This window comes from Opisthocomus hoazin, chromosome 3 (genome assembly GCF_030867145.1).
Source record: "Opisthocomus hoazin isolate bOpiHoa1 chromosome 3, bOpiHoa1.hap1, whole genome shotgun sequence".
Lineage (NCBI taxonomy): Eukaryota > Metazoa > Chordata > Aves > Opisthocomiformes > Opisthocomidae > Opisthocomus > Opisthocomus hoazin.
In genome coordinates this window covers 86,178,279-86,202,433 of record NC_134416.1, presented here as the reverse complement: position 1 = coordinate 86,202,433, position 24,155 = coordinate 86,178,279, and the positions used below count along the sequence as shown (strand labels likewise).

Below are 24,155 nucleotides of genomic sequence, written 5' to 3'. Positions count from 1 at the left end.
CCAGAGAACGGGCGCTGCGAATCAGATACGTAGATCAAATTAGCAGTAATATATTGGGGAAAAAAATTGTAATGATTAAATTTATTTAAATTTATTAGTTAGGGAAACTGGTAGATGTCAGACGTGTGCATCTGTTATAATGCATGGCTTTTTAACCCTGTGCAGCTCGCTAACTTGCGTTGCATAAAAAGATGAGCTATGGGTAGGTAGCTAACTTAAATTGGAATTAATTGACAAGTGTTCCTATTTTCAGGATAATGTCCACCCTGCCGAAGTATTCTGTGGTTTAGTGTTAATTGTCTCTCAGTAATGAGTTTGGGAAGACATGGAAGGGCTCGCTCAATCTTGACAGGAGGTTATACCTCCTGATTCTGATCCCCCTCTCCCCTAACTACAAGTAGGTTCATAGACGTACTTAGAAATAGAACTGTTCTAGATGCTTGCAGTCAAAACTGCCATCCTGAAAACCCTCAGTCTCTTATCATCAAGCTCCAAAGGTGCCTAAGCAATGTATGCAGCGTAGCTAATAGCTTTAAAGTTCCTAGAATATCTGAATTTTTTTCTGCTTGTAAGAGGGATGATTAGCATGACGATTAGCTCATGATTGTCTACTTTCTGGATGTTGTTATTTTGCTGTAGTCTCCTGGGGAGTTCAGTCAGGTGAGAATTCTCCGATCACGCCCAACATGTGCTGCAGAGTCAGTCTTGTATAAAGTACAGTGACAGCTTTAGAAGACAGTTGGAAGAGGAGGTGCTGCTGCTGCTTTTTAACGGCTATTAGCTAAAGCAGCATTTGTTCAGAATGTGATAGACCCTGCTTCAGATTCCTTTTTTGCCTGGACGGATCAACCTACATCTTCCACTTTCCAGGCGAATATCCCAGCCTCCAAGCTGTGTGTTGTCTTTGGTTCTCCTGGCTGAAGCTGTCTTGCTATCCAGAAAAAGAATGCATGATTCACTGAGCCAGAAAGAGGACGTATAAGAAGATGTTGCCCTCCAAGACTGGAGACGTGCAGGCTCTGATCCTCAATTTTGGAAGTTACTTGTATTATGTTAGATGTTCCTTGGAGCAAACACACAAAGCCTAATATTTCCTGCCCTTTTCTCCCCGAGTGCCTGATTATTAGTCTTTAGAGCATGCTTCATTATGTTTGTGTGTGTTTTATTTTTTAAATCTAGAGCCTTTTTTAAAACCAGCCTCAAATAGGAGAGGTGAACAGATGCTGTCTGGAAGAGAAGACTCTTGACTTGCAGCTTGCGTATTCTGCTGGAAGATGGAGATAAGGGTACAGATTCCCCAGCTAGGGAAGGAACTAAACTGTGATATTTCTCCTTCTGAGCTACCATCCTGCCTTACAAAAAGTGCACTGTCAGCAGCTATATTATTATGCAAACAAACACGCAAAAAGTAGTAGCGCTGCTAAGTAAAGATGGTACAGACTCACCCGCCTTGGAGGTTTGTGGGGTGGGGATCCGCAGAAAGAACAGAGCCTTTTTTAATCTCTACATTGTGCATTCTGGGAGTAAACTTGAGGAGTCCCTCCCCACTGACTGTGCTTTCCTGGTGGCTGAATGTTGACAGCTCTGCGCTGAATGCGTTGACTTTAGATTACGCTGGGCTTAGCACGCTACCTGTTTACTCTGCCATCTCGTGTTGAAATATCCAGCCTCCTTCTGTACGGTGTAAGGAGCTTAGGCACTTGGGTTAAAATTACAGTTTCTTTGAGAGCTACGCACGTGCAGGCGAGGGAGCTCTTGTGTCCAGCCCAGATGGGTTTCATCTTCTGGATGTCGCCCCGGTGCTTCTCAATGCTGGTTTGTCCTAGTCATTTAGGTAGACTGATGATTGTAATTACTAGCGTGGATGTGTTAATGGGATGAGTGTTCACATTGTTGACTTATTAAACAGCTTCTAGTATAGTGTCTGTATGTTCCTATTGTTCATTTTATGTTTAGTTTTGAGCTTTTGTGGGTGTGTATGTGCGCTGCTTTAGCCTGGAATAGTGCCATTCTTATCCAGGTAACATACAGATTTCAAAGATTCTAAATGTGACTTACAGGAGAAGAGACGGAAATAAATTTTTTGGTTATTTTTTATTTGATAATTAACCATTCAAATGACAGTGTCAGAGAACTGTGACTCTCCTGGACTTTTAAACTCAGACAAGCAGGTTTAAGCATGAGAAAAAACACTTGTCTGAAAAGTCTTTACAACCTTCCCATAAACCTGTATGTTTATGTTAAGCTTCCAGTTAGAGCTGTTTGGTATTAGAGATAATATTTGTAGATTGAAACTTCTGCTGGGGAGGGATACTTTTTTCTTTTTTTTTTGTTTTTTCTTACGTGTGTACGTGCCAGTGCATATTTATAATGTAGATGTGCTACACTGATATACAAGAAAACAGTCCAAGGATATTTTCCTTGATGAAATCAGCGTAAGTTTCTGCGTGTTTGTAGTTGGTCTTGTGCTGATGTAGTTAGGATATTATCTGAAAGAGGGGACCAGAAGGCCACCGAAAGGCACATTCACTGCTCCGGGTCGTGAAAGCCACTGTTTGGCGAGTTTCACAAAGTCACTTGAGGCATCGTGTAAGATTCTTCCCAGACAGGATCGTGAACTTAAACTGTGTGCAGCAATGCCTAAATCATTACAGTATCACCTGCTACTGTCTTGAAGGTAGGCCAGTTGTAAACTATTGTTTGATGCACGCATGGGGTTTTATTGTTGGGCAGCGACTGCAGGCAGTGGGCAGAAGGAATCCTACAAACCGCCAGGTATATTTGGGGAGGAAGTTTTGAAACTCTCCTGCTAAAGAGTTCCTAGAATATCATGTTGAGTAATGTAAACTAGGTAGTGTTTCATAAACCTGAAGCGGGAAAATGCTAATTTAAAAGGTGCTTATTGAACGTGTCCATGGGGGACCGCACAAGTATAATTGTATTGGTTTAACTCCTATCGATAGGATTGCACCTTGAATTATGCTTAGATGGTTGTATTTGTATTCGTATGCCTCTCTCTGCTTGTTTTGGTTTAGTAGTAGGTTAGCACATTGAGCTAGATGTGAACAGATTTAAAGAAATGTGTAACGTGTATTTAAAGATTTGATTTAAAAGACTGGGATAGTAGTTGACATCAGAGGTTTTGTCTCTGTCCCAGCAATACCAAATTACATTAGCAAAACAGATGTTTAAATGTGGTACTTGACTTTCTACTGCTACCGTAAACAAAAATGTATCCTAGTTGGGAAGAACTTTTTTAACAGATATTGACAGTTTTCTCTGATTTAGGCGAACAGTACTGTCAGTGGTACAACAAATTGTAAACAATGATTGCTATAGCATTTGATTAATATTTTGGGTTTTGTCTTTCAAAGTGTTGTCATGACAGCCTTGGAGGCTGTGAAGTACTGGAGAAAAACAGTATTAGTGAGCGGTATCTTAGGAGAAGGAAAAAGCAGATGAAATAATTGACTGTGTTAGCTGGGACACTGCAAATTGCCTTTGGTTGCTGGCAGCACATCACTTCCTCTGAGTTATTTATTCCTCCAGTCAGTAATTAGAACCGGTTCTTGCTCCCCTGCCACGAATGAACTGAGCTGCTACTGATTCTAAGGACTGTGAGAAGACAGAGTTCGAAATCTCTGTTGCGTGCCTAAAAAAGTTTGAGCAGTGCTATTTCAGATCGGTGCAGGTGTGGGCTACCAGAGCATCATGTAACAGGTTTGTAACGTGGTGGGATGACTGGCTCAGTGAGCACGGGGCGAGCAGTGGGTGTTGTTTACCTGGATGTTAGTGAGGCCCTCAGTGTGGTCTCCCATGTTATCCCTGTAGCCCAACTGGTAAAATACGGACTTGTCAGGTGGACTGTAAAGTGGCTGGAAAATTAGCAGGACCATTGACCTCAGAGGGTTGTGATCAGCAGGGCGAAGTTCCAGTGGCAGCTGATGGCTAATAGACCCTCTCAGGGGTTGATGTTTGGGCTGGTACTGTTAGGTGTCTCTGGGACAACCTGGGATGAAGGAATGGCGTGCATCCTCAACAGATTCCCAGATGATACCAAACCTCGGGGAACGCCAGCCCCATCGTATGCTGAGGGGTAGGGCTGCCATTGAGGGATCTCGACAGAAATGGGCTGCCAGGAACCTCATGAGGTTTGACAAAGGCAAGTGTGAAGTTCTTCATCTGAGACAAAAAACCCCTACGTACCTGCTGGACAGCGAGTTGAGCCTGAGTCAGCAGCATGCCCTTGAGGTGAATAAGTCCAACTGCATACTGGGCAGTATTAGTAAGAACGTGGGAAGGATGTTGAGGAGGTGGTTTTTCCCTCCTCTCTTCAGCACTTCTGGGACTGCATCTGAGGTGTTGTGTCCAATTTTGGCCTCTCCAGTACAGAAAAAGATGTTGACATACTGGAGTGAGTCTAGCTGAGGGCCACCAAAATGATTAGGGGGCTGGGTATTTACCAGCTGAGAGGGCTGGGTGCGTTCAGCTTAAGAAGTGCAAGTACCTAATGAGAATATAGAGAAGGCAGAGCAAGGCTCTTTTAGGAGGTTCATAGCAATAGGAAAAGAGACAACGAGCTCAAGCTGTAGAAATGGAAATTCTGATTTCATATTAGGGAAAAATCTTTTAACCATGAGGATAGCCAGCATGTTGGAAGAGCTGCCCGGAGAGGTCTCCCATCCCTGGAGGTGCTGAAAACCCAGGTGGACACAGCCATGGGCAACCTGGTGTTCTTGGCCCTTCTCTGAGCAGGACGTTGGAGTGGGCGAGCTCTGGGGTGCCACGCAGCCTCTGTGTGTGCACGGTGCTGTCAGTGCTGCTGCTGGACCACGGAGCACGCACAAACGTGTGGTTTCAGCGTGAATGTCAGTGTTACTCTGTGTTGGTAATCCTTTTGTTGGTCCGTCCTCTAATTGTGTCTTCAGGGCTGTGCTGATTTTGAGGAAAGAAATAATGCCTCCATCTCACTGTTGCGCTTTAGAGTAGGTTGCGAGGTCGCCCTCAAGAAGAGAATAGCTGAGAGACTTTTCTCTAGGGTTGCTGTTTTCCAGACCATTTTTTTTTTAATGTCTTCTGTTTCTTTTAGTGGTAGGTCATGTGATATGTTTTTGCATTTTTCTGATGTTAAATTGCAAAATGTGTGGGTTTTTTTGCTGTCTTTTTAGTGTTCTGTGTAATCAATCCAGTATTTATTGTGTAGCTATTGTACTTCTACAATATGTTGAATAGTGATATTTATACAGTCATGAGAGAAGGGAGAGGAGATGTTCCTCAGTATATGTTTCTTGGTATGTACTACTAAGACTATATAATGAAAACACTCCTCTGTGCTTTTTGTAACATACAATTTAAGTCCTCAATGCTGAAGAATTATTAAGGGCCCACAGTATTTTTTAATGAAGAATTCTAGCCATTAGGCAGAATTTTTAATTACTTTTTAGGGTATTAAATTACTTATCTATGCAGTTTCTTGAACAACTACCCTAAATTTGGACGTATTTCTTATTTTCCCTTGTACAGATCTCTCGTGCCAGTTATCTTCCCTTCTTCCCACTACATTCCATCTGCTATTTTATTTTTATTTATGGTGCTACTTAGAAGTCTTGACTTGCTTTTTCCTTATGTCTAAACAGGTCTTATCTGCATGTTACAACTGTCTAATTGAAGGTACATTTTAAATACACCTTTTAAGCCAAAGAGATGTTAGTTTTGCTAACAGTTGGACTACTCGAAGGTAGTGTTGTTTGCAGCTATTTGTCACCAGCCCTGGTGGGAGATTCTTATACCCCCAGCTTTGTTGGTGGAAGGGACAGGGTAAGTACTCTCTAAACTCCTTTAAGCCAAGTGAGTCTGACCATCTTGAAATTGAGTGAAGGCAAGTATGAACTAGCTTGTTTGACTTTGCCTGAAGCGTAAGTAGTTTTGCAACTTGCTGATACAGTATTTGTCATTGTGGTATTCTAGATTACTGTGCAAAAATAATGAGTCATTAAAAGATCTTCTCTTAACTGTGCAATTTGCTTTTCTTTGTTGGGGAGTTTACAAATACATTGTCCTTCTTTTGACAAGAAAAGACTTTAAATGTTTTTTCTCTCCTTTACCTAGGAAATGCAACTAAAGCTTTCATATTGGGGCAGCAGTACTAACATTTCTGAGGGGCAAGTTTACTTTGAATTTCTATAACTCCTCATAATTGTATGTTGCATTTAATTAAAGTGCCTTCGTGTGTGTTTGCCTTGGTTGTGACCACGGTGTTTTTTTAAAGTAAGCATAAGTTCATCTTTACATTCACCTTTGCTGGGAAAAAATGGATACCAGCATGCACCAAAGTCGTACAGCTACAGTTATAGCACACACGCTAGCTTTGTGAATACTTGCGCCAGCAGAAAATTTTCTGTCTGCTTACTGAGGTTGTTTATTATTGTCTCTATAGCTTTGCTGTTGGAAAGAGTTGTGTGAGAGTGTCTTGGAAAGCTGGCTGACTTGGCTTTTAGTTGTGGTTGGTTTTTGAATCAAACTCTTCTTTGAAGCAGGTGAGTCTCACAACTCCTTCCCCTATTAGAGCTCAAGGTCTGTTGACCTTCAAGACTAAAGTGAACTACACAAGGAGTTAAACAGTTCAACTAGCATTTTCTTAGAGACTGGATTACAGGTCTAGTGAGGCACTGAAATATTTACGATAACAAAATGTTTAATTGACGATGAAAAACTATACCAGTGTGTGCAAGCGTGTAATACAGGTGAATTTGTAGTTTAAGTCATCCTGAGCTAAGCAGGTATAAACAAGGTTTAAACTGGTTTAAATGTAGCTGTATTAGGGAATTACTGTGGTGCAACTAGATAGATGTTAAATTTACCTGTAAGAGTGCACCTGTTCTAGTGGCAGCCCTTTGTTATTAAACTTACTTTACAGACTTGTAGAATATATACAGATTTGTAGATTCCATTACCTTCAATCACTAAAAAAATAATCTCTATGTGCAATGGTAATTTTTCTTGTAAGAAAGCAGTGTTTGCAGATAATGGTTGTATATTTTTGAGATGCTCTGGGTTCTGTCAGTTGATTGGTGATGAAAAATTACGTCCAGAAAGATACTGCTGCCCCTTATGACTGAAGATTACTGCCCTGCAGCAGAGGGGGGGCTGTAAAGCCTATCTTGGCTTTAAAGTTTCAGAATACTACCTTAAAATGTCAAAGAATAGAACAGTAGCTGCTGCTGCAGCTAAAGCAGCTGTGCTTGAGAGAGTCAGTGTTTTGATTTCTCCTAGGCACCAATTCTTACATTTTTGAATTCAGTCGGGAATTGTATGCAGCAGGGTTAAAAGTGTCCTATTGAAAGTAATTGCAGGTTCTGCTGATTTAGATGAGTTACGAGGTTGAACTTTTATATGCTAGACAATGTCTATGTAGGAGACTGAAGAAGTCGGAAGGCTTTGAGTTTTGCTAAAATATCAGATGACCACAGAGAATAACTAAAGGTGATTCTTTGTTTACTTCATTTTAACCTATGTGTTCAAATTTGTGAAGAAGATAACATATTGAATGTGCAACAGGATTAACATATTACATTTTGCAAAACCACTAGCACATTGTACTCACCTCAGTTTGTAGATCAGCGTTGATAGAAAAGATATTTCAGAGGGAGCATGAGAGTACTTTGCTATCTTTTGCTAACACCACATGTAATTTAAAAATTTAATTCCAGTCCTCTTGTTTGAAGATTGTAATTTATTTTGGAGTGCCACTCCAAAGTGGCAGGAATGAAATTTTGTAGCAGCAAGTACTTCATTTTGTGAAATATGCTTTGAGTTATCTATAAAGCCTTGTCTGCACTAGAAAGGATCGGGCATGGGGATGGACATCAGCAAGCTGTGCATTGCCCTTGAATGGCATTTAACCATTGCTGCAGTTGTGGCTGCAGAATTTGGCCTGCCCTTGCTTGTGTTTTACATACATAGCATGTCCTCACTGCTATGTGCCATAGATTAGCCTGTGATACCGTGCTTGTGACGGCTTTTAGGCAGAGTGGCACTGAAAATGTTTGATTCATTGCTGGGAATCTGGTATATTATAGGAGGTAGCAAGCTTGTAGTATGGGATATGATACCTTGAAAGCCTTTGTATGCATAAACTTCTTATTTACCGTAAGTGCAGGAAAGAGGAAGAGTTTGCCATTTCTGTTATCAGTTATGTTTGGTGATGTTGAAACACTGTAATGAATTAGGTCTCAGTGTATAGAGAATACCTATAAGTAAGACTGATAATTTTATGCCTAAACTGTGTATTTAAATCCTAAATATAAAATGTATGTTATCATACTTTGCTAAATCTGGTAACTTGTATTAATGGCCTCGTAAAGACCATCTGGTGCTATGAGAAATGTATTGCCCGATCATTCTCATTCTGAAAACTTTAAACTTCTTGTCTATGCCGTTATGTCAGTTTGTTGGCCTGATGCCAAGTTGTTCTAGCTATTGTTGTTAAGTAAAAGTTATTGGTTTAGACTATAGGGTTCCCTTACAGGAGAAAAAAAAGTCTGAGCAGCATTTAAATTAGTGTAACTCTGCATACTGTCTGTGAAACTTAGCTGCAGGCACACTTTGTAAGTGTGGCAGGCTTTCAATAAAAAAATACTAACTCTAGAATCAACTCCTTCAAAAACTTCTAGCAAAGCTGTAAGTGAACGTGGCATCCTTGATCTTACATTTTTTGGTTTTGATGCTGATAGATTTCTGTCTCAAATTGTAACACTGAACGCGTGGTTGGTGCTTTACAGCGCCCATCATTGACCATTGCTGAGGATTAACTAGAGCAGAATGTAGCACTTCCTCCAAGGCAGGGAGAAAGGTGCCTTGTACTTCGTGCTCTCTTCTGTAATTTTGTCACTGTGTTAACTAAAGGTGTGGACAAAACTTGAGGTAAAACCACTCAGCGTTGCGAACGTTTAAGCTGGTGGGGTAGGCACTGATTTATATATTAGAGCATACACTGTTTTTTTGCACTCTGATGGAGGTAATAATCATAGGTACAGATGTGCAAGCAGTGACAAAATGTAAAGCAGCACCTGAATTTCCCTGGGAGGTTTTTTCTAAAGCTAACTGGACTCAGAAAAGTAAGGCTCACTTCAAGCGATAAGAAAGAAATACACTGGCATCTGGAACTGTAATCCCTTCTTTGTGATTTTCAGAAATAAATCTGAACTAGTCCACTTGTCTTAAATAAAATTGTTGTTTTTTCAAATATTGCATAATTAATGACATTCTTGTAACATATTGTTCATATTAAGTCATAAGTTTTATTGTCTTTTTTGTAAATGAAATATCAAACTCTGCTGTCCTACGTCCAAACTGAAACCACTCCCTAAATAGCAAAAGCAGAGTTAGTTTAAGCCAGTCTCGGTCTGTGCCACTGCAAGAGACAGTCACGCCACGTTGCCATGTCTATTCCTGCTTCTGTGACGGCACCCCTGCAGCCACGAGGTGAGCTGGGCCAGCGGCCGGACGCCCCTGAGGGCTCGACCTCACCGTCACTGTCTGTAGGCAGATTTTTGGCTGGGTCTGCTTGATAGAGCCCTAACACCGTTTGCCACTTCGCTGCCTGTATGTGCTAGCGGCAGCACAAGGGAAGGGTGAGGTGAAGAGGAGAAAGGGACAATCTCTGTAATGGCAGGATGGGCATGGGATGGTTAAAAGAAGGGAGAAGTTTTGTTTCTTCTTCTTCATGTATTGGCTGCCTGATCTTTCTCTCTCTCTTGGGCCAGTTCTGGTGCACTGAGCCAGCTGAACTCATTAGTCCAGCAGAGAAACATGTACTTTTTGCCAGATTAATGAATTCAGCGAGTATGGAGAGTAGTCTGCTATGCGCTGGAGCTGGCGTGAGGTAACCGTGGGGGATGGAGAGAGCACGAAAGTTCCTTTTTGATGGCTGGAAGTGGTTGGATTGATCTGCCCTGTCTCAGTGAACTTAACTGTTAGGTGCAGGTTTTCTTTTTGACGACTTACTGATTCATATGTTTTAATAACTGGAACTTTGCAATGTGAAGCGAAGAAATCTCTGAGAGGCCCGGAGGTAAAAAACTTGATGCTTTTCAGAGGTGTGCATACAGTGAAGTGGAAGTCAGCTTTTTTTATCCAGTTGCGTGTTTTGCATCTCTGACAAATTCATGTTAATGTATGACCTTTATATAATTTATATATAAATTTTTTAGTATGTCCTGTGTTGCATAGTGGGATTTACCTAAGTGTCTCAAACTGAAATCAACTCAATTACAAAAACAGATGTTTTCCAGGAATGTATCATTGCTGAGTACTGCTGCCAGCACTTTCGCCCCCCCCCCTACTATGTGAAAGAAAGACCCTTACAAGCTGGCAAAACTGTCCTATTCTGTAAATATTTCTGGCCAAGAAATAACCTGCTTTTAAGTTTAGAAGCCAAACTGTGACTATAACCTATTGGATTTTCTTTCTTTGTATAAATACTTTGAAACAATTATATTTTAAAGTAGTAAATTACGACACCTCTGTTTACTGGTTAGTATTTCCATATACATATCTTTTGCCTGGAGTTGCGTCTCAAGGCAATATGTCTGGAGTAACTGTAACTGTAGTTACTGTTGCTGTGGTGTTTGTATACATAGATATATCCGGCAGAGCTGCAGATGCTTAGGATGCTGCACAGAATTTGAAAAACTGTTGTAAATATCTATTCCTAAGCTACTGGATCTTTGCAGTGGATTTTTTTTATTTTGTTCTGCTTGCCTGCTGAGATTTTAGGATGAGAAGAGAGTGCAAGAAAGATGATCAGACAACTGTTGGTACTGACAGCAGCTCTCAAACTGCTGAAATCAGTCAGTTAAGGACTAAAACGCATACGCTGACTACAACGCTGCTATGCATACTCGGGGTTGCCCCGTGGCGTCTTCTACCCTTTCACAGTACTAGGTTTGGTGCCTCTGTGGCCTGTAGAAATGAGGAGTTATGAGTGTTACAGCTACATGCCAGCGCCACTTCCTCCGCTCCCAAAGTGGAGTTGGAACTGGAGGAGTTTCTGTGCAGTAGTGCGTTCGGTGCAGCTGTGGTGAGTGAAGGTGCTCAGGAAGGTGCTGATGTGTAATTGTGGCATGAGGAGGCTGGGATCTGAGCAGTCCACTCACATTTTGCTGGAGGAATAAGCCTGCTAGACTTGTCTCGTGCCGTGTCTTTTGTATTTCACCTCTGAAGATCTGCTTGCATCAGTGAGGTGTGCGGTGTCCTCGTCAACCTTCTAGAAGGGTGAATGATGCCGGTGTGGGAGATGGTAGTGCTGGGTGACCTGGGACGGACAAAGCGCAGAGCTGGTGGCACAGCGGCGGCAGAGGCAGAGTGCTCTGCTGCTGGTGGGGTAGGCTTGTGTTGTGTCTGTGGGGAGAGGGGAAGCCTGTTCACACACGTATGCTGAAGTTGAAGAGTAAGAAAACTAGAAGTTAGGGTAAGATTGCCAGAATAGGCAAAGAATATTAAAAGGCAAGAACATGGAGCGTGCATGTTTAAAACTGTGGTTGGTCAGTGGTACCTTAACACCTTAACTGCCTGACTTGGATGGGAATCCAGCCATGGTGCTTTATTGATTGGCTTTCAGCTGTGATGGGTGGGTAGGAGATGCCATTAGGAAATTTTCATTTTCTTGATGATTTTTTGTGGGGGTTGGGGGAGTGTGAGTGGTGAATGGGCATACCTGGGATGTGTGGCTTAATTTTGGGGGTGGAGGTGGGTGTAGGGTTTTTTTAGCAAGGTCTGTGTTTGATGATGGCTCATTCGTAATGCGTGCATAATTAATTCACAGTGCCTTTAATCAGTATTTTTGTTCTGCAGACAGAAACTGGAGGTGTATTTTCATGTATTTTGCTTCTCCTTGCTTTGTCACTAAGCCAGCGGTATTCTGGAGCATAAAACTATGCTTCTTGTCTTCTGCTGTGCCTAAGCCAGATGGAGCAGGCTACTACTACTTTCTACAGTGCGGCTGCGCTGAGCGAGTTCCAGCTCCTGGATTGGTTTGGGAAGTTACCCTGTGTCACCCAGCTCAGTCTTAAAAAGTGCTGCTGATGTGGAGAATGCGAGCAAGGCTGCCATATGCAAGAAAGGGTCAAACCAGTCTGGTTTTAGATAATGGATGGTAAAATGTCGTCTTAGTTAATTATTAGTTTGGCTAGATTCTTCAGTTACTTACTTGGATTACTAATGATTAGGTGTTTACTCTTCGGGATGCCTATGACTTCTTCCATCTTCAGTCTCAGATAGCTTTCAGTCCTGGGAGGATTTCTTCAGCAAGAGAAACATACAGGCCTGTTTTATGGCCAAGAATATCTATTCTCTGAATGAGAAACTCTCTAGCAATACTGAATGCAGGACTGCTTAGCTTTTTTGGAAAGAGCATTGCCTTGGATGCAGTTTGTGTCCTGACCACTTGCTCATTTTGGCAAAATATTTGCCCCGAAAAAGAGGGACAGTGTGTCACAGGGAAAGGTGGAAATGAGATCTGGGGGTAAAGCAGAGACTGCCTCTTTGCAGGTACTGGGCATGGAACTGTGTGTGCGGTCTGGCATTACATGCAGTTAATAGTTTTTGTTGGAAAGCTGGGGTTTAGTATCTATACAGAATAGCAGCAACATCCTGAGCATAGCATACTTGTGTGCATCTTAGTGTGGTAATTGTGATGGATGTGTTTATTACGCTGTATTCTGTCTGGTTTAAACTGTCCCTGGATATTTATTCTGTCTTTGTGCAAGTACAAGATTAAATTACAGATTGTTAGGAAAAAGTCAGATTGTAAATTAAGACGACTCTCTTTCTGTGAAAGGGCTTTTTGTTTTCTACCTTCCCTTCCTCCTCTTTTCCCCACCCCACTCTTAACTCCAGATTCAAGGGTGTCTAATTTGTTTGTAACTCCTGTAATTTGGTTTTTGCATTATCGTGTATGAAAGACATGGATAAGTGATATGGGCTTCTTTTCTTGTGTGCTAAATTTTTTTGAGAACTTTGAATACAGCAGAGTTCTTGCTTAAGAATTGATTGATAGACTGTAACTATTACATGTTCAAAGAATATTCTCAATTTTCTACACCTGAATAATGATTAGAAATTTTTGCTGCCTAAACCCGGAAAAATATCATAGTACATTGCCAGTGCCTTTGGTACATGTGTTAGCAACTGACAGTGGGGTTCAACAAAAATCTGTTTCACTCTTGTTACTTTTCAGTTTCCTAAGTGTTGAAATTGCTGAGTTAGCTTTCATATTTGCTTGCAGAGTTAAGCAGCTGTTTCCGTGGCTGCAGTCAGTGTAAGAGGGAGGGTGCTCATGGTGCAAGCCATCCGCTGCGTGGGGTTGAGATTTGGCAGGAAGGTGTGTTGAAATTTTGAGGGCATGATGGGGAACAAGTGACTGCCTAAACCAAAGTGGTAGATAAGTATTTCTTAAAAGTAGAATGTAAGCATTGCAAATAACTGGTAAATGTCAAATGGACATGGCTTTTATGTATGCAGTAATTGGAGAACATTGAGGTTTGGAGATCCAAAACTTGAACATACCGTGAAATGAAATTTGATGAAAATGGATCTGTTTAACAGTCCTGTAGTGAGACATCTGTTACTCAAGCGTAGCTGTTTCTTCCAGGCTTTCTGTCAGTATACCCTGGCTGTTCAGAGCCTAACAGTGTTTTTTTTGATACACATTGTTACAGTGTTTTTTTGATACACATTGTTACTGTAGTTCAGTATTAGAAAAATTAGAAACAGTAAAGTTTACTGATTTTAGCACCTATTACAGTCGACACTATCACTGTAGGTGATTGCTGAGCTTCTGGTTTTGATGTTTTTTCAAGAGAAGGCATTAAGAGAAGGAGCCCTCAAAAAAAAGAACGTACATCAGGAGTTACTTAGAAATAGAATTTCCTGATGACCTTGTGACTTGACAGGCCTCTGGTGAACTTTCGGTGACATTTCAGGATTTTGAGCATTGCCAAGGTCACTGGGAAGTGCAGAAACTGATAGGTTAGTATTAAATCAATGTTAGGTGAATTTTTGTCATGCATGTCCCAGAAGCATAGAGGCCTTATGTCAAGGGTCAACCCCCTCTATCTTACTCTTGTCCTGAGTATTTGCTATCTAATGTCTCTCTTGAAGGTCTGTAAGGTTGCATCCCAGGATATGCTGTGGACTGTGTTTCTGTAATTAACAAGAGTATTTTTTTTTCAAGCAGGGAATCATTAGCAGAGTGACAGAATCGGTGAAAAACATTGTACCAGGATGGTTACAGAAGTATTTCAACAGAAGTGAAGATGAATGTGTAGATACAAATGAATCTACAAACCAGGAAGAGAATCCAATAAACTATCACCACGATTATGCAAATGAAGATACCATAATGATTGATGGGAGAGTCACGCCTGAATCAGCAAGAATTAATTTAGAAGGTATGTGAAAAATCATTTAGTATTCTGGCCGTCTGTATTTATTCACAGATTTCTAGTTTTGAATCTAAATTTCCAAGAGAAGCTGGAAGGAGCATTTGGCAGAATTGAGGGAAAAAAAAACAACCCACAGAGCCAAAAAAAAACCCACAAAAAGCAAAACACCAAACAAAAAAACCCAACAACTGTTTGTAAAACTGTCTTAGCTTTAAACTGTAAACGTAATTGCGAAACATTCTGCAGGTTGTCTTACAGCTCTTGGAAGTCAGCAGTTAACTTCAGGTAGTCTGTTAGCCCGGTGCAAAATATTGATGATATTAATTTGCAAATGTGCTAGGTTACATTTTCTTTTTAAAAGGTCAGGAATGAAAGTCCATCTAATTGCCTAAGGTAGTAAAAACATTAATTTGTTTTGTTGTCCTCAGAACAAAAGACCAGATGCTAGAATGCCAGATGAAAATTCCTTCTCATGTCCTCATTTTTTTTTTTTTTTCCTTCGGGCTTGTTCAGTCAGTTTAGTGAAGTTCCTTGTTAGTTTAATGGAGAACTCAGGAACTCGGCTTATGACATTATTCTTTTTGAAATATTTGGTAACATTAAGGTATGTGTCTGGCTAGCGTGGGATCTTTGAAAACCTATTTGGACCCTTGGCAAAGATGTTTGCAACCTATTACTTTACCGCATAAAAGATGAATCTGTGTTTTATATCTGTGCCTCTCACTGTTTCTGTAGTTCTCCTCTGTAAATTTGCGTGTGCTCTCATTTGAGTTTCTCTTAAATTAGCAGTTTTGTGGAATTTAATTTTTAATAAGTTTTGTCTGAGTGCATGTGAGTAACCATCTGTGTGGAAAGTCAGTTGCTTCTGTTGTTGGCAGAATGAAAGATAATGAGGAAACACCTTTGTCACCAGTGTCATCTAATTGTAAATAAGGAGCTTTATTGCTTTCTGTGTAGCTGTAGCTTGAGAATAAGTTTGGATAAAGGAATAGAGAACGTCTTCATAAATGAGGAACACGTGTTGGCTTTCCTGAAGAACTGTGTGAAAGGAGCTTTCAGTAGGAACAGCTGCACAGCAAACTTTCTAGCTCCGAGAAATCAGGAGCAAATGGACACCCTAGAACCTTTAGTAGCTTGTGTTGCGGTCTGTGGATGTTGTAGACCAATCTTTCTTGCTATAGTGTACAGTAATATTTTTAAATTATTGTTACTATTATAATTTTAGAAAGTGTATTTCTTCATCTCTGAGGTACCAGCGTGTTAGAGCCTGTATTCCTTTGCTTGGCTAGCCTTCAGCCTGATAACACTTTCTTTATCTCAAACAAGACAGTCCTAAAAATCTACCAGTGCTTTGGAGAACTAATTACTAGTGCTGCAATGGTTATGAAGATTGAATTGGCTAGTTTAAGCTTCAGTGCAGATATCAAGAGGATAGTGACTCAAATTCATGTTCATACCCAGAATTCCCAGGAGAGACTGGACTTAAATGGGTATCAGGCAAGATAGCCATGAATAGCTGTTCATGTGGCAAGTTGGAGCTGCGAGTCCACCTTTTGCAGGACACTGGCAGTGCTTACAGACCTTTTGGTTCATGAGGGAAAAAATGCCCATCTTGCAGCTAGGCCCATGATAACGTACTTGTCCTTTGTGCCAGAACCTCAAGATAGTAGATAATGTTTTGCCTGTAGCATGACCTGATATGGTAGAATTTGGAAGGAGGGATGACAACACCAAAACAAACAAAACCCCCAAAATCTCTGCAAATACACATTTTCATGTTGTGTATTCAGTTTAACATCATCTTTGTTACAAGATATATAAACTGCAGAGTTTTCTGTAACTTGCCATGTAATAGCAGATTTTTGAAAGCTTATTGCAAACTTTATCTGCAGAATAAGAATTTAATACGTTTGATTTGGTGAAAGACACAGTGTTAGAGCACCTAAGGATGGGGTCAGAATCTGGTGTTGTAAAACCTCATTGTTAACTACTTCTTAACGTGACATGAATACTTGATATTGCAAACAGTGTTGGTCTTTTAATCAGTTAGATGAAACCCTATCTGGATGAGGAAGAAGTTAAATTCGGCTTCTCTATTTTTGTGCTTAGAACTTGGCAATAGCATGACTGTTGATAGAAAACAGATTTTGGCTTCTGTGAGCTTGCCTATAGGAAAGCGAATTGTCTCCCTGTTCTTGTTTAGAACCATCCACGAGTAGATCTGCCTTGAACTTCTCAGACGTGTTAACAAGGCCCTCTCTTCATCGGAGCCATTTGAACTGTACCATGTTGGATTCTGCGGTACCACATTGTCAACCCTCTACATCTTCTTCACTTGGCATCGGCAGTCCTGGGCTGCCTCTTGTAAAAGAAATAAAAGATTCTACCTCTCAGCATGATGATGATAACATCTCAACAACCAGTGGCTTCTCCTCTAGAGCGTCTGATAAAGGTAACTTTCATGTTCTCTAATTGATTTTTGGTAACATGAATTACTTTGCGTTCTTTAATATTCCGCAGCGCCCATAGGTGAATGACAGCTTTGGATGTTAGAATTAAATTTAATTTTTAGTATTTTAGAAATACGTAATTCTGTCCCCTTTTTAACATAACCATACTTTGGAATACGTTTATGAGACCTTGACGTTACGAAGAGTCGGTGCTGATGAACACACTTGTAGCTGGGTTATCTGTAAATCTTGAACTTGGGATAGTAGGAACTGAAGGTGACAAGCAGAAACACAATATTTTGTCCTGTGTTTTCACCAGGAGTCAATGAAGGAACTATTCTGACTGAACAAGTTTTGGACTGCGTTTTTGGCCTTTCTTGGTAGAAGACATCAATTGTCAATACTGTCATGTCTTTTGCTGAATTCAGTAAGGGATGTATACCACTGCAAAGTAAAAAAAAAAAAATGAACATCGTATTGATGTTGATGGGGACCTAGGTGATCTCACTGAGAAAGGGCAAACAGCAGGTTTGCAGCTTTTCGTAGTCCCCCATATAAATGGGGATTGAGGTATGCTCAGCAGGTTCTCTGGAGAAGGTATTTTTACAATTCAGTCGATGTTGCCAGGGTTTAGCAGTATAACCTGAGTTTCTTAGAGTCTCCATAAAACATATATGGAAAACAGGTCATTAACTCTGTTAGTTCAGCCTTTGGGGGATTTTTGACGCTTAAAACATGTGCAGTTCTGATCTGTGCTGGCCTCCAACCCTTTACCAACATAGGAAAAACTTTGTATCATTATAGATGCACCAGTGTTTATGCAGTTCCGTTTTATTTTACCATGAAAGAAGAAAAAATAAAATTGCTCTGCAATGGAAGCATGCTGTTAACTTGTTGTGCATGCTTTTGAAAGATTACTGAAAGGTAACGTATTTGCAGTATTTGCAGTTCCGTGAACAGATTTCAAGTTCAGAGTTGATACTTGGATTTCATACCATATGTGAAACTGTTTGAAGGACTCTGAATGTTAGAGTGCTGGAGAAAATGAGTGTTAGGGGACTTTTTCATTCTGTAAGACCTGTTTTTCTGTATTGAAGAACTCTGGAGTTAGTGTGATCTTTAATATTAAAGTTCTCTGTGTACACAAGGTATTTACATGTAGCATGTGTCATTTTGGCAGATGTCACAGTTTCAAAAAATACTTCAGCACCACTGCTCTGGTCCACAGAGGCTGAAAGATCTCATTCCCTCTCACAGCATCCTGCAGCTAGCTCTAAAAAACCTGCGTTCAATTTATCTGCTTTCGGATCTCCCTCTCCTGTAAGTACTGCACAGTATTAATCATAATCAATTTGAATGTGTAGCCATTTTACTAACCGCTTACCATAATACCTTTCTGTAGTCACTTGGGAACATTTCTGTGTTTAAGACAAGCCAGCTTGGGGATTCTCCGTTTTACCCTGGAAAGACCACTTATGGGGGTGCAGCTGCAGCAGCAAGGGAGACAAAAGCACGAATTGCTCCTTATCAGGTATGAGAGTCGCAGTGGGGTGTGAGAGAAAATGTAATTGAAATACAGGAGGGATAGCACTGCCAAAAGAGCTGTGAGCAGGGAGCTGAAAATGTGTCAGGAGTTCCTGTTTCTCCTCTTGTTTAGCCTGGCTGGATGCCAGGTGCCCACCAAAGCCACTCTGTCACTCCCCCTCCTCAGCTGGACAGGGGAGAGGAAACACAGCGAAAGGCTGGTTGGTCAGGGTGAGGACAGGGAGATCACTTGGCAGTTACCGTCATGGGCAAAACTCGACTTGGGGAAATTAGGAATTTACTGCCAATCAAATCTGAGAAATTAGAAGTTAATCTTAGAACACCTTCCCCCCACCCCTCCTTTCTTTCTGGGCTTGACTTCACTCCTGAATTCTCTACCTCCTGCCCCTGAGCAGCATGGGGGGACAGAGAGTGGGGGTTGCGGTCAGTTCATCACATGTTAGCTCTGCTGCTCCGTCCTCCTCACACTCTTCCCCTGCTCCAGTGTGGGCTTCGCTCTCCCTGGGGCCACAGGTCCTGCCAGGAGCCTGCTCCAGCGCGGGCTCTCCACTGGGTCACAGCCTCCTCTGGGCACATCCGCCTGCTCCAGCATGGGGTCCTCCATGGGCTGCAGGTGGGTATCTGCTCCACCGTGGACCTCCATGGGCTGCAGGGGCACAGCCTGACTCACCATGATCTTCATCATGGGCTGCAGGGGAATCTCTGCTCTGGCACTTGGGGCACCTCCTCCCCTCCTTCTGCACTGACCTTGGTGTCTGCAGCGTTGTTTCTCTCACATATTCCACTGCTCTATTGCGCTGCAGTTTTCTGCCCGTTCTTGAACAAGTTATCCCAGAGGTGCCGCCACTGTCACTGATGGGCTTGGCCTTGGCCAGCGGCGGGTTCCTCGTGGAGCCGGCTGGCATTGGCTCTGTTGGACATTGGGGAATCTTCTAGAAGCTTCTCACAGGAGCCACTCTTGCAACCCCCTCCTGCTACCAAAACCTTGCCACGCAGACCAAATACATTCCACCCCTTGCCACACAAACCCAATACACAGCCTACAAGAGTAGAAAAGAGCAATTTCTATTTAAAATATTTGTTAACCATTTATGTAGAAATACTTGTTGTAATGCACAAGAATGACAGTAGCATCTTAGGTTCTTAGTTGTCTGTGGTTGGGATTTCTTCTGTTAAGTCTTTAAAAAAATACCCATTTTCTGCCACTGTCTGCCTCTGTATTATGTTAAAATAACATGTAAATGAAAACAATGATGGCATAACTTTGAAAACTTGTGTTTATAGTAGCAAAAACTACCTGCATGCTACTTGTCTATAGATCTTACACAAGCATGCCTACACTCATGCTATGAATGTATTGTATAAAACTGTGCACTCTTTACTACAGTAGTATCTATCTAAAAGGCAACTTTGCTGATCCTTTGTTCTGCTGTTACCTAGAGCAAGGCATGCCGTCCTAAATGCAACCTCACGATAAACAATAAAATGCTATTTTAAGTCATTCAGACAGTTGTTGAAAAGAGTTACTTGCCCCTAAGAGTTCTTCATGTTCTAGAATGAACCAGCAAATTAAAAATGCTGACAACTCTCAGTAGCTGGAGGTGAATCTGAACGGAAGTCAATAAAATCTGGTTTGATTGGAATGCGTTTAAGTCGGTGACCTTTATTTAAAAAAGAAATAAAAATCACAAGTCAAAAGGAACTTCGTTTAAGGAACTGAAAATCAGAGTTTGCTCAACCTGTTCTGGCAGCCCTTTTCTACCATGGAGCAAGGGGACCTACAAGTTCCTGCTTTGGGGAAACCTTGAAAACTTGTGGTTTGTTCTGACTTGGTGTTAAATAAAACTTCAGAAAACTCAAAACTTCCTGTAAGCTGGGAGCCCTCTTTGGTCAGTTTTACTTTTTACAAAATAAATGTGAATTCTGCTGAAAAGAGAAACCAAAACACTAGGCTTTTAGAGGACAGACTAGCTTGCTTGTTGCTCTGCAATGTGGATTACAGCGAGTTTCGCTTGTGTTTTTTACATGCTCTATGGTCTACTTCCTGTCTTCACACAGCAGCGTGGTACGCATGACGTGGTTACGTGAGGCGTTTAACATAATTTAAAAAAAAAAAAGTCACTCCGAAATAAGGTTTTTTAAAAATTGTATTCAAAGTCATGTTGTGCAAATAAAACAGTTTACTTCTTCAGTGTAATATGTTTAGATCTGTTACAGTTTAAATCAGATCTTTATCTTTTTAAACAGACTAAAAAGACCTGCAGTAAACGGTAATCTTAGGGGAAGAGAGGAAACGAGAGAAGTAAAACTAGAAATTCCTGATGAGGATTGTATATACTGGTTTTAAGATGGTACACTTAACACCATTGTGAAACTCTTGAGGTCTGTTTTATTACTGAAAATACTTGCTGAAGCATAAGCCTTTCCTTCAGTTCTGTTTTCCTGATTACTGATTCAGAGACCCTACAGGCCTAACACCTTCCCTTTTATGACCTTTTACATTTAAGTATTTCTTTTGTTGCTTTATCTGGTGTGCAAGATGTATGGGGCCCCACTTAAACTTATATAAAGTCAGTAAAGTATATTTTCGTCACAGCTTGAGTGTCCAGTGAGTGCATTTTTCTCTGTCATCACGAGAGCGTTGCTTATATCATCAGTGTAGCCATAGGGCATAAAGTACATGCATGTTTAATTCAAAATCAAGCATCATAACATTTACAATGCTAATTTTTCAGCCGCCAGTAAGAAGACAAATGAAAGCTAAACAAGCAAGTGTGCAATCCTATGGTGTGACAAGTACCACAGCGCGGCGCATCTTGCAGTCATTGGAGAAGATGTCAAGTCCTTTGGCGGTAAATGGCACTTCTTTTAATGTGTTTTATTTCATCTGTTTGCAAAACATAGTAAATGTGCCAATGTAGGATGAAGATCTTTCTTACGTAGTGCCCAGTTTAATTTGCTGTACTGTTTTTTCAACAGGATGCTAAAAGGATTCCATCTTCTGTTTCTAGTCCACTGTCTTCTGTAAGTTGATCACAAAACCTCCGTGTTTTTGTTGGATGGAACCCTGTCTTGGGAAAAAAAATCATCCTCTAATATTTGGGCTTTTTTTCCCCCCCTAGCCTGTGGACAGGAGTGTGCTGACTATTACTGGCTTCCAATCCAAACGAAAACAGGTAAGAACCAGTAACATCGTAAGCTGAGATAGGTAACTTCCTATGCTTTATAGCTATTAGAAGAATTGTCACAAACCTCAAAGACAGCGTACGCATGATTTCAAGTTAATATTAGCATTATATGAAATATCGCTGTCTTGGCTGTATGAAAATTGCTAAAAATGTCTTTTCTACCCACGCTAGATGAAGGACTGACGATTACTCAAGAATTACATTATCTTTGTATGGTGGTATCTTGATATGTCAATCAAGGTCAACTTCTTTAGAACACACAAAGTACTTTTATCTTGTCCTGCAACATGGGATTAAGTTGCATGTTAACCTTTCTGTTTAGGAAAGCTTTCTCTTTGCAGAAATGATCAGAAATAGAAAAATACTATTTGACTGATCATGTGGACCTTATGCAGATTTCTGTGTTCATTTCAAGCAGAAAAATAATACTTACGGTTTTTATTACTGCTCAAAGTAAGGAGAAGGCAAATTGTTAAATGTTGTCACTTGTGTAACCTTATGTTCCTAAATTCCTATCTGGAGGTAGCACTGCACTGGTGATAGTGCTGTGGTAAATAATTATTTCGTTCATTTAAAAAAAATTAAAACTAGTAATGTTTTTTAATTGCTTTAATTTGCAGTGTCATTGAGTTTATTTAAATTGTAAAACCCACAAAAGGCTACTTTAAGATCAGGCAAACGAAGGAGGAGAGGTATGGTTTTCTTACATGCAAACTTTTCAGTTGCTTTAGTGAGAAAATGGACAGAATGTCTCAAGAAGTTTCTATGCTAATCCCTTGATTAGAAGTATAATTAATTTTACAGTCACTTCAGAGTTTACAAACATCTTGGATTTCCTATACCATCTTTCCCCATATGCTGAATTACAAGAATGTTGAAAAGTAGAACATACACTTTCTTTACCATAAATATTATCCAAATAGTTGTGAACAAAGCTGGTATGGATTCTCAGTTAACTGTGGAACTCCACCTGTGATGAGGCATTAAGAAAGATCTACCAGACTTGCAGCATAGAGCCTGACGTCAGTCAGAAAGCGAATGTTGCACACAGCTGTCACTGGGTAAAAGTAGAGAAATTGTCTACTCATAATACTAGAATTCATAAAGTCTGGCAGGAGAAGGGTAGCCCTTGATGAGAAGGGCAGAAGAGGGTTGTGTGTGCCAAGGAGAGGGTTGGGTGTTTTCGTGCTAAAGCAAATGTGTGGTTGGCAGAACACTTGAGCACTCAGGCAAAGCTTTTGCAGGTATTTTTTGTGGTATTTTTCTTGTTTTGATGATCTTCACCAGACAGAATTGCTCTTAGTGTATTAAGCATCTACCTGGGTGACTTTTATTTTTTTCATTGTACATTCCTGTCTAGCTAATTTGATACCCTTCTGCGATAAGGTCACCTGCCTAGTTGGTGAAGGGCAGGCAGTGGATGTAAGTTTTCTGGATTTTAATAAGGCTTTTGATACTGTTGCTCACAGCATCCCTCTGGACAAATGTTCCAGCTGTGGGATGAGCAGGTAGATGGCGCACTGGCTGAAGAACTGTCTGAACAGCAGGACTCAAATCGTTGCGGTGAATGGGGCTGCATCTGGCTGGTGACTGGTCACCAGTGGTGTTCCTCAGGGCGCAACTCCAGGGCTGGCTCTGTTCAACAATTTTATCAGTGATCTGGAGGCAGGAGTTGAATGCACCATTATTAAGTTTGCTGATGATACGAAACTGGGAGGTGCTGTCGACTCTCTCGAGGGACAAGAGGTCTTGCAGAGGGATCTAAATTGATTGGAGCATTGGGCAGTCATCAATGACAAGAAATTGGACAAGAACAAATGCTAGATCTTCGTCAATGACAGTGGGATTGAGTATACCCTCAGCAAGTTTGCAGATGACACCAAGCCGAGTGGTGCGGTCCACATACCTGAGAGACGGGATGCCATCCAGAGAGACCTGGACAAGCTGGAGAAGTGGGCCTGTGTGAACCTCATGAGGGTCAACAAGGCCAAGTGCAAGGTCCTGCACCTGGTTTGGGGCAACCCCTGCTATGAAGATAGGCTGGGATTGCGAGCAGCCCTGCCAAGAAGGACTTTGGGATCCTGATGGATGAAAAGCTGCACGTGAGCCACCAATGTGCTCTCACAGCCCAGAAGCCCAACCTGGGCTGTGTCCCCAGCAGCGTGGCCAGCAGGTTGAGGGACGTGATTCTGCCCCTCTGCTCTGCTCGTGAGACCCCACCTGGAGTCCAGTGTCCAGCTCTGGAGCCCTCAGACCAGGAAAGATGTGGAGCTGTTGGAGCAGGTCCAAAGGAGGGCCACAGCAATGATCCGAGGGCTGGAGCACCTGTCCTGTGATGACAGGCTGAGAGAGTTGGGGCTGTTCAGCCTGGAGAAGAGAAGGCTGCGGGGAGATTTTATAGCAGCCTTTCAGTACTTAAAGGGTGGTTATAGGAAAGGTGGAGACAATCTTTCTAGCAAGGCCTGTTGTTACAGGACAAGGAGTAATGGTTTAAACTAAAGGAGGGGAGATTTAGACTGGATATAAGG

General features: G+C 41.3%; 1 protein-coding gene across 3 annotated transcripts in view; it reads left to right on the top strand.

The window, feature by feature from the left end:
• NUP153 (nucleoporin 153) overlaps positions 1 to 24,155 on the top strand; it is a 55,296-nt gene that overhangs the window by 1,462 nt on the left and 29,679 nt on the right. For 2 of the 3 annotated variants that reach the window (XM_075416894.1, XM_075416892.1), the window contains exons 2-8: positions 14,234 to 14,450; positions 16,648 to 16,896; positions 18,075 to 18,214; positions 18,297 to 18,425; positions 21,175 to 21,291; positions 21,419 to 21,463; positions 21,562 to 21,615. In XM_075416894.1, coding sequence (XP_075273009.1) covers positions 14,234 to 14,450; positions 16,648 to 16,896; positions 18,075 to 18,214; positions 18,297 to 18,425; positions 21,175 to 21,291; positions 21,419 to 21,463; positions 21,562 to 21,615 — 951 coding nt within the window. The remainder of the gene's footprint in view (positions 1 to 14,233; positions 14,451 to 16,647; positions 16,897 to 18,074; positions 18,215 to 18,296; positions 18,426 to 21,174; positions 21,292 to 21,418; positions 21,464 to 21,561; positions 21,616 to 24,155) is intronic. The other variant, XM_075416893.1, reaches the window with a different exon arrangement.